Source organism: Papaver somniferum, unplaced genomic scaffold (assembly GCF_003573695.1).
Source record: "Papaver somniferum cultivar HN1 unplaced genomic scaffold, ASM357369v1 unplaced-scaffold_131, whole genome shotgun sequence".
NCBI classification, from domain to species: Eukaryota; Viridiplantae; Streptophyta; class Magnoliopsida; order Ranunculales; family Papaveraceae; genus Papaver; species Papaver somniferum.
In genome coordinates, this window is record NW_020622270.1 from 2,313,181 (window position 1) to 2,324,138 (window position 10,958).

General features: G+C 38.7%; 1 protein-coding gene across 2 annotated transcripts; it reads left to right on the plus strand.

The window, feature by feature from the left end:
• Window positions 1-1,709: 1,709 nt before the first annotated feature.
• Window positions 1,710-6,114, plus strand: LOC113332394 (probable pre-mRNA-splicing factor ATP-dependent RNA helicase DEAH5). 2 transcript variants are annotated; one of them, XM_026578946.1, is made up of 2 exons: window positions 1,721-1,837; window positions 2,382-6,114. In XM_026578946.1, the coding sequence occupies exon 2, from the start codon at window positions 2,435-2,437 to the stop codon at window positions 5,975-5,977; it is 3,543 nt and encodes a 1,180-aa protein (XP_026434731.1). In that variant the 5' UTR covers window positions 1,721-1,837; window positions 2,382-2,434; the 3' UTR covers window positions 5,978-6,114. The 2 variants fall into 2 exon arrangements, with proteins under 2 accessions (XP_026434730.1, XP_026434731.1); XM_026578945.1 differs by having other exon boundaries at window positions 1,710-6,114.
• The last annotated feature ends 4,844 nt before the right edge of the window (window positions 6,115-10,958 follow it).

Here is a 10,958-nt window from a genome sequence, read left to right on the forward strand (position 1 = left end):
GTTAGCTATAGCATGATTAACTCCCGGATTAAACCCTATATTTCGTACCTCTTATCGCAACAACCGACATGAATGATGAAGATGCCAAGTGTAACTAAACTTCAAGCAATTATACGTCTAAAAAACTTATAAAAACAATACATGCAATTTCTTCTCTGAATCTTGTCTTCATCACGAATTTGTGTGTATTCTTTCTTTTTTCTTACATACTTCCAATATTAAGTAAGACCCAAAAGAAATGTACTCCATTTAACGTATTGACCCGTTTGAAGGTACTCGATTCTCTAAAACTGAATTCATGAGAGTTAGAAAAGGTGCATATGGAAAAAACAAAATGGATTCGAGTTCTGAGTATGTATAAAGCGATATAATCCGGTGCTTCTTTGAATAACGATATTATTTCCAAGTAAACGACCTATGTGAGAAACAAGTTGAAGGTTATTTTATTTCCATTCTTTCACCGGGTCACTGAATAAGGATAAGAGAACCAATTGGTGTAAGCTCATAGAACAAACCACCAATTAATTTACCATGTAAACGTTCTTGATTTATACGTTCCTTTTATATATATATATATATACATTCCCTTATTTTAATGCCATATTTCACCTACGTGATTCTGGCTGTTTCTCATTGGGTCTTCTTGGAAAGTTTAGCTCAGAAGCTTTAAGTTTACAATTCACAATGGGAATGCTTGGTCGTACCACACTGATTCTTCTTCTTGGGGATCATGATAAGCATAGAGGTGTTGTTAGACATTGTGGCATATTTCGGGTACGCTTTTGTTTGGAAATTCTTGGTAAAATCATACGAAGACATTCATACCACTATATGATGTTGCAGAAGTGTATATGCATGGTTGTTTTTTAGTCAAGGCAATGAAGAGAGTTTTTGCAGAAGTGAGGAGTTACGAACTTGCGATGAAAGCCCTTGCACAGTTTTCATTTTTCATCTGGCTAGGAAATTTTGAGGTTTGAATCGGTGTCAGGACATTAAACAAACAAGATAGGAGGGGTTCTGAAGTTTGATTAATTGAATTTTAAGTTGTTGATTCTCTGATGAAGGACGAGTATCCCGTTGATGATGGTAAAGCCCCAGTTGTGATGCTATTATATGCCATATTGTCTAGAGGGTAAGTTGGTCATATATATAATTGTCAAAATTAAATTTGATTCAATAGTTCCCTTTATACATAGCTCCAAAATGTTGGTTTTTCCCTTAAAATTCTTTCCTCCTAAACAAATTAGCTTTCCTTATAACAAAAATCATCATTATCACTTAATTAGTTTAGTTAATTAATTTCGCTGACACGAATTACTCAAAGACATTTTGGTCATTATGAAAACAGTGGGATGATGGGTTATTAGGATCGTTTCAATCTATTTCGTCTTGTTCGCCCTAAAAACACCCCAATAGAAGGATTGTTAGACCAAAACAGATCAATCTCAATCGAGGGCATTTTGGTCATTATGAAAATAGTGGAATGATGGGCCAGGAGTGAGACTATTTTTCGATCTATTTCGTTAACTAGTCAGCCCTCGAAACACCCCGGTAGAAGGGTTCTTAAACCAAAACGGATCAAAATAAATTGAATTGGAGCCGGAACGGTTCATAATTGGTCTAGAATAGGGACAACCTGATAACGGTTCGGTCTGTTGTTAAAAGTATAAAAATCCCTAAACATAGCAATCAGATTCAGATATTTTCTTTCTTTCTTTCCGCTCTCTACTACTCAGCTGCGCAGCAATCACAAGAATGAAGAATTTGTTTATTCATGAAAGTGAAGAATAAGATTGTTTTGTTGATTGAATCATGATCTTTCCCCTGGAAACTTAAAGTAAGTTTATTTGATTGATCTTTATTGAAACCCCTGCTGTTTACTAGATGTTAATTAGAAATAGCGACAATCTCATGATCAAATTCAGAAAGGAAAAATAAATAAATAGATTCATCATCAGGTTAACCTATAAGCCACACGATTTGTAGTTAGATGGTTTTATATGCACACCATAATTTGTGAACATAATTTAGCAATTCATGAGAAAAAGGAAATTGAACTATTTTTTGAAATTTAGCAATTCATGAAAAAAAAAAGGAAATCTAAATTGTGTTTCCTAATTTGGGTTGATTTCGTCTTAATGTTATTGATTGAAGCCTATATAAGAGGCCTAGTAGTATTGTAGGTTATTGTCTGATCTATCAAAGTAATAGTCATTGTTCTCCAAAATAAGCGGATCAATTTCAATTATTTTTATTAGTTATTGTCTGATATTATTTTTATCAGTCAAGCTCATTGTCAGTATCAACCAAAAAATTGTCTGATTTATCAGTTATTTTTCTCCAATAAACGGATCAATTCGTTATCATCATGGCGGCATTAGACAGTGTGACTGAAGGTTTAAAGAAACTGGAATACCTGTCATTAGTATCAAAGATGTGTATCGAACTTGAATCACATATAGGTTTTACAGACAAAGTATTAGCCGAATTCATTACTGAAATTGGTCGTGATTCTCATTCCATTGATGAATTTGATACAAAATTGAAAAACAATGGTGCTGAAATGCCTGATTATTTGGTTCGTACGCTGTTTACAATCATTCATGCTATTCTCCTCCCATCGTCTAAATCTATGAAAGACGGTGATGAGCCTGTGTTTAAATCTTTTTCTATTGCTGATGGTAAAGCTAGAGTTAATGAATTAGAGAGAGAGATTGAGAAAGAAGCTAGAGATAAACAGAGAGAAGAAGAGAGTACAGGTAACGAAAGAGATAGAGATGGTGGTAGAGGATGTAGAGATAGAGATGGTGGCAGAGATAGGGAGGCGGATTATCGGAGTGGTGGTGGTGGTGGAAGAGAGAGGCATAATAGAGATAGAGAGAGATATGATGAAAGAGATGGCAGAAGAGGGGAAAGGTTTAGAGGTGAAGAGGATGACCAAGGTTATGACAGGAGGGAGGGTAGAGGAAAGGAAAGGGATCGCGGTTGTGGTGATGGTGGTAGAGAAAGGGGAAGGAGAAGGGATGAGAATGATGATGTTAATAGAGGAGGAGATTATAGGAGTGAAAAGATTGACAGGCGTCAAATTCTATGGAAGGAGCCTGAATTGTACCATGTGTATGCTGGTAGGGTTGCGAGCGTGATGGATACAGGGTGCTTTGTGTCATTGAATGATTTCAGAGGTAAAGAGGGTTTGGTTCATGTGTTACAGATGGCAAATCCAAGGGTTACAAATGCTAAAGAAGTTGTCAAACGGGATCAAAGTGTGTTTGTTAAGGTGATTTCTTTGTCGGGACAGAAGATGAGTTTATCGATGAGGGATGTTGATCAGGATACTGGGAAGGATCTTCTTCCTATTAAAAAGACTGCGGACGATGAATCACACTGGACGAATCCTCAAGGTTCAATTCGCGGTTCGACTTCTCGAATCGGGCTTTCGGGGATTAGAATTTTGGAAGAGGATGATGAAACTGTTCCTTCACGCCGTCCGTCAAAGTGGATGAGCTCACCAGAAAAATGGGAAGCCAAACAGTTAATTGCTTCTGGTGTTCTGGATGCTAGTGGGTTTCCTAATTTTGATGAAGATGGGGAGCCTGAAATGCTGTATCAAGAAGAGGGCGGCGAGGAAGAGCTCGAGATTGAGCTGAATGAAGATGAACCAGCGTTCTTGCAAGGGCAGAGTCGGTACTCTATGGATATGTCACCAGTTAAGATATTCAAGAATCCTGAAGGTTCTTTAAGTCGTGCAGCAGCACTTCAGTCTGCTCTGATAAAGGAGCGTAGAGAAGTACGGGAACAGCAGCAGCGGACAATGCTTGATTCAATCCCAAAGGATCTCAATCGTCCATGGGAGGACCCAATGCCGGAGATGGGAGAAAGACATCTTGCACAGGAGTTGAGAGGAGTTGGGTTATCAGCTTACGATATGCCCGAATGGAAGAAGGATGCCTACGGGAAAGCACTGACATTTGGACAGAGATCTAAGCTGTCCCTCCAGGAACAAAGGCAGAATCTACCAATATACAAATTGAAGAAAGAGCTGGTGCAAGCTGTGCACGATAACCAGGTACTGGTTGTCATTGGAGAAACAGGTTCAGGAAAGACTACTCAAGTGACTCAGTATCTCGCCGAGGCTGGTTACACAACCATAGGTAAAATTGGATGTACACAACCTCGTAGGGTTGCTGCTATGTCAGTAGCAAAAAGGGTGGCCGAAGAATTTGGTTGCCGTTTGGGTGAAGAAGTTGGTTATGCTATCAGGTTTGAGGACTGCACTGGACCTGATACTGTAATCAAGTATATGACGGACGGTATGCTTCTTAGGGAGATTTTGATTGATGAAAGCCTCTCCCAGTACTCTGTTATCATGCTTGATGAAGCTCATGAGAGGACGATCCATACTGATGTCCTTTTTGGTTTACTCAAGCAACTCTTGAATCGAAGACCTGAACTTCGGTTGATTGTAACATCTGCCACTCTAGATGCTGAAAAGTTTTCTGGTTATTTCTTCAATTGTAACATCTTCACCATTCCTGGGAGAACCTTTCCAGTTGAGATCATGTACACAAAACAGCCAGAGAGTGATTATTTGGATGCTTCATTGATCACTGTTCTTCAGATCCACTTGACTGAACCCGAGGGCGATATACTTCTCTTCTTAACTGGTCAGGAGGAAATTGATCACGCTTGTCAGTCCCTTTACGAGAGAATGAAAGGGCTTGGGAGAAATGTGCCAGAGCTGATTATCTTGCCTGTTTACAGTGCTCTTCCTAGTGAAATGCAATCAAGAATATTTGATCCTGCTCCTCCTGGGAAGAGGAAGGTGGTCGCAGCTACTAATATTGCTGAGGCATCCTTGACTATTGATGGTATATTCTACGTTATTGATCCCGGATTTGCAAAGCAGAATGTGTATAACCCGAAGCAAGGACTTGATTCACTTATCATCACTCCCATCTCACAAGCATCTGCTAAACAACGAGCTGGACGTGCTGGTCGTACTGGACCTGGGAAATGTTATCGGCTTTATACTGAGAGTGCTTATCGTAATGAGATGTCCCCATCTTCCATACCAGAAATACAAAGGATAAACCTTGGATCTACTACACTGCAAATGAAGGCGATGGGAATAAATGATCTACTTTCTTTTGACTTCATGGATCCGCCTTCACCGCAGGCTCTAATATCTGCCATGGAGCAGTTATACAGTCTAGGGGCCTTGGATGAAGAGGGGCTTCTGACCAAGTTGGGTAGGAAAATGGCAGAATTTCCACTTGATCCTCCTATGTGTAAGATGCTCCTCGCAAGTGTCGACCTTGGATGCAGTGATGAGATTTTAACAATCATTGCCATGATTCAGACGGGGAACATCTTTTACAGGCCTAGAGAGAAGCAGGCACAAGCAGATCAGAAGAGGGCAAAGTTTTTTCAGCCCGAGGGAGATCATCTCACGCTTCTTGCTGTTTATGAGGCATGGAAGGCAAATAATTCTTCTGGACCATGGTGCTTTGAAAACTTTGTCCAGTCGAGATCTTTGAGGAGGGCGCAAGATGCAAGAAAACAACTTCTCACCATCATGGACAGGTATAAGCTTGATGTCGTGTGTGCGGGAAAGAATTTCTCCAAGATAAGAAAGGCAGTTGCTGCAGGATTCTTCTTCCATGCAGCTAGGAAGGACCCTCAGGAGGGTTACAGAACACTAGTGGATAACCAGCCTGTTTACATTCACCCAAGCAGTGCTCTTTTTCAGCGTCAGCCAGATTGGGTGATTTACAACGAGCTGGTAATGACTACAAAGGAGTACATGCGTGAGGTAACAGTTATTGACCCTAAATGGCTAGTTGATTTGGCCCCAAGATTCTTCAAAGCTGCAGATCCCACAAAGATGAGTAAAAGAAAGCGACAGGAAAGGATTGAGCCACTGTATGATAGATATCATGAGCCAAATTCATGGCGTTTGAGTAAACGCCGTGCATGATTTTTGTACCTTTTTTTTTTCCTGCTTTAATCTTGTAAAAAACGATCAAAGTGGAGTAATTTGTAAAAGATAATGTAGCTGGACTTAACGTAGTATTTATGTCCCTCAATTTACTAACAAAACCCCAATTTTGTGTATTCTTTGATTCTTCCGTCATGCATTGTCTTAAATCACAGAGATGCTTGTTCTTTCCTAAGTTTGTGAAGCATGGATGTTTTGGTTGTCAGTATTTTCTCCCGCTCCTCCCAACAATTGAGGTCATTCAACTTTTGAGTAATACTAGTAGTACGAAAGTTCAAGATGTCATCAAAGATACATTAGTGCAAAGGTAAACGCGATATATATAAAAAAAACTAAACGCGATAAGGATAATGATTTACCATGAATTCAATGGCAAAGCTGAGGCAATTTCATGCCTAGTCTGCTTGTTGAGAGAAGACTCGGAACAAAGCTTCGTCATCGCATTGCATAACCGGGAAAGATGACGTTCATTAAGAAAACATTACCAACACTCGGAATAAACCCACTCACAGTGTGGTTCACAAGAAACCTAGGAACACGAATAACACCAAACCAACTCTAGTCGAGTTTCTTAATTCAAACAATCGAACAATGAGACAGACAAAAATACATCAAAGACACCTTGCTATTACTGTTGGAACCGAAAGTTAAAAGGAGAGTGGGATTCGCTTAACCCTTAATTACCCTGAACATAAAACATTTTATGACCCTAAAATCAAACAATAGATAAGTAACAAAAATTAACAATACTAAAAAAATTAATCTGAAAACAGTCTGAAGCAGCAACGGAACCAGGAATCTATGTTCGGGGTCGGGGGTAATTTTTTTTTTTTTTTTTTTTTTTTTACAAATACTCAATAATTTCTCGACTTAACTGTAATAATGGAAAATGCGGCAAAAACATACATGAAGTGAGTAAGAACCAACGCGTTGCCTATTTTTATAAATCCTCAATAATTTGGAGTATTCGGAACTTGTAGGAGAAATAGAAAGACACAATAGCGATTTCATTGTAGTACAATCATAAAGTCACTGGGTGATAACTGACTTGTACTCGGAACTCGTCACACGATATTCTTTACCGAATCAAAATAAAATAAAATGAGAGACACGGTAAGAAATACACAAAATTGGTCAAAAAGACCAAAAATGAAAAATCCTGGGTGAAATAGATTCTTAGCTTTTGATATTGTTCATATAGCCAAAAGCCAGAAATATACTGTTTATATAGCCAATTTGGATATTTCACCCAGGAAAATTAAAACAAAAAAATATGTGTTACCTAAAATACCCCCGAACTTTTTAATCTCTTCTTTTCAAAGAGAATTTCTTTCTCTTTTCATAACTCCTCGTCCCTGAGCTTCTGAGAATTCCTCACCTGCAGAATTCGATCGAAAATTCAGAGCTCGTGTATTCAATTAATCCAATTTTGATTTCGTTTTTGTCTAATTCTTTGTAATGCATATCTGGATATGTCGATTTTGAAGTTTCATTATCAATTATTATGGGATTTTTGACTATCTTTTGGTTTTAGTTGTTGATTTTGATTATCTAGGGTTCTACTAATAACCAATTATCTTTTGGTTTTAGTTGGTGCATGTAAACATGATTATTTGTTTATATCCAATCGATTGATTGTTTAAACCTGCTGAAACAATATACACAGATTCAAACCAAATTGATTAAAGTGATAACAGAAAATGGGCTAGATGATGGATGAAACTAGATGTTAACTGAGATATGAAACTAGATGATGGATGAACTGAGAGATAAGCTCTCATTGAAGAATCCGATTACGAGGAAATCAATCAGAGACTTCCAGAATGCGAAAGGACAATACAAGGTTGTGGTAATTCCTTGTTTTCTAATGTTGTTCGTAGTCTATTAAACGTATTCCATATGTCTCATATTTACCTCATTTTCAGTTGTAGAAGGCGAAGCCGAATGCCTCAGAGCTTACTCCACGTGCAATTCGATATTCAATAGTATCCTCAACATTGCTGGAGATATCAATGTAAGGAAAGCCTTTTGGTTTGATTATTGCACTTATGCTTTTGTTTGTTGTTTGACTGAATTTGAACTTGATGAATGTTTTTATTGGTCTTCAGTACTATGACATAAGGAAGCAATGTGAAGGGAGCCTCTGTTATGATTTTTCCAACATGGAGAAATTTCTGAATCTGAAATCTGTCAGGCAAGCTCTTGGAGTTGGCAACATTGAATTCATCTCATGCAGCCCTACTGTGTACTCCAAAATGCAAGCTGACTGGATGAAGAATCTAGAAGTTGGTATCCCAGCTCTTCTTAATGATGGCATCCAGTTACTATCTTATGCTGGGGAGTATGAATTGATATGCAACTGGCTTGGTAAGTGCCCTATTGTGCTGAACTCAGAATTCCACTTTTTGTGACTTTTAATTGGAAAAGTATCACATTTTAAACAATATACACAGATTCAGTCAGTTTAATACGATTTTTTCTTTTTGTGTTTGTTTTGTTTCGTATCAGGTGAAACTATTGAGAATTGGCATTGGTTTTTTGGAAAAGCTAAGAATTATCTTGGGTCCTCGTATACTAACTATTATTTTGGATCGCAATGAGGGTTTGATCCAAGGGATTCATGATGTTTTTCCAACTTTCCTTCATTGTTGGTTTTACCAGCATTTGAAGAATAATGTCCGCGGTAAGGCCAACAAGAAAAAGGGAGAGCATGGTGCTGCGATGGATTTGTTCAAACAATGTTTCTATTCATCAACGCATGAAGGCTTTCATCAAGGTATGCAAAAGTTGAAGGATATGGGATGTGATGGTCTTCCAAATTCTTGAGTGACCTTCCAGTGGAATGCTGGGCCAATGCACATTGTCTTGGCTATCGTTATGGCGACATGTGTTCAAACATTGCAGAGTCGTTCAACTCTTGGATTAAGGAAGCAAAAGGTATGCCTATTGCAACACTTGTTAACTGGATTAGACTTAAAATTATGGATCAGATGAGTAAAAGGAAGTTGAAGGGGGAGAAGTATAAAGGATTCATTGTGCCAGGCTAGAGAAAAAAGTAATGGCTTCCATTCGTGTTGGTGTCCAGCGGAGAATAACTAAGTCTGGTGACATGGAGTGGGAAGTTTTTGATGGAAAGCACACGCATGTTGTTAATATTGTCAAGTTTCAGTGCATCTGTAGGGTTTGGTTTACTGAGCAGTTCCCTTGTGATCACGCTATTGCATGTATGCATTCAAATAAGATCAATTTTTACGAGTACATTAATCTGTATTTCAGCATTGCTAGCTTCCGTGCTTCGTATGATCGTCCTATCAATCCCATTCCCGATTACGACAATCAATACTATGGCCAAGTATTCTTGGGTGACGGTGAATCATGCGACATCATCGGTTTGGGTAATGTGATCTTGAAAGTCAATGGTTCGACATGGAAATTGAAGGATGTACGACACGTTCCAAATTTGAAGAAGAACTTGGTGTCTGTAGGCCAAGTTTGTGATGATGACTGTGAAGTTGTGTTAACGAAACACAATTGGAAAGTAAAGAAAGGGGCTATGGTGTTAGCTCGTGGATTTAGAGTCGGTACTCTATACCGGACTTCAGATGGAACTACTTTAGCAGTGGCTAGTAGTGGTGAAGACACTAACTTATGGCATAGAAGATTAGGGCACATGAGTGAGAAGAACATGAAGATTATATGTTCGGGATGATATCTACCTAAGGTGAAGTCTGTTGATATGAGTTTTTGTGAAGATTTTGTTCTTGGAAAACAAAAAAGGGTTAGTTTCAGCAGAGGAGGAAGAGACTTGAGAAGTGCAAAACTTGATTTGGTTCACACGGATGTATGGGGACCAATTTATGTTGCATCTCACAGCGGGTTCCAATATTTTGTCACCTTTATTGATGATCACTCAAGGAAGGTGTGGCTTTACTTCATGAAGAATAAGTTCGAGGTGTATGAAGTGTTTAAGAAGTGAAAAGCTTTGGTTGAAACAGAAACTGGTCTGAAGTTGAAGTGTCTAAGGTCAGACAACGATTGTGAGTATGACAAAACAGAATTCTTACAGTTATGTGCTACAAATGGAATTCGTTTGGAGAGGACAGTTCCAAGGACACCACAGGAGAATGGAGTAGCAGAACGTATGAATTGGACGTTGAATGCACGTGCAAGGTGCATGAGGTTGCAGTATGGTTTGGCCGAGACCTTCTGGGCACATGCAACAGAGACGGCTGCTTATCTAATTAACAAGACACCTAGTAGTCCATTAGATATGAAGATACCAGAGGAGGTTTGGACTGGAAAAAAGGTAAATCTTTCCTATTTGAAATTTTTTGGTTGTGTTGGTTATGTCCATCTTAGTCCCGGTGAGAGGTCTAAGATAGGTGCTCAAGCAAAGAAGTGTATATTCCTTGGTTATGGAATTGACGATTTTGGGTATAAACTTTGGGACTATGAGGGTCACAAAGTTATTAGAAGTAGAGATGTCACTTTTAATGAGAATGAGCTATACAAGGAAAGGAATACATCACAAGTTGAAGATGTCAGGTCAAGCAACGCCGATAAGGAGTTGTATATCGATATTGATGGTGTTTCTGGAAGAAGTGTGGAACAAGAAGAGCATGATGTTGCTGATGGCAGAGAAGTACAAGTTTAAGAGACTTCTACTGCAGTGGGAGTTATTCATACAGTTTCACAAGAAGTACGAAGATCGTCAAGAACTCCTAAACCAAACCCAAGCTATGCTTTGAATTATCTATTACTTACGGATGGAGGCGAACCTGAAGATATTAAGGAAGCACTAGCGGCTGATGATTCAAGCAAGTGGAAACTTGCTATGGAGGATGAGATAAATTCACTTGATTGGAATGGCACTTGGGTGTTAGTAAAATTACCAAGAGGTAAGAATGCGTTGCATAACAAGTGGGTTTATCGGATGAAATCTGAAGCAAATGGAGAAATT

What these genes read in the sequence shown, in the direction of transcription:
- LOC113332394 (XM_026578945.1), top strand. Translation starts at nt 2,369, where the DNA reads ATGGCGGCATTAGACAGTGTGACTGAAGGTTTAAAGAAACTGGAATAC.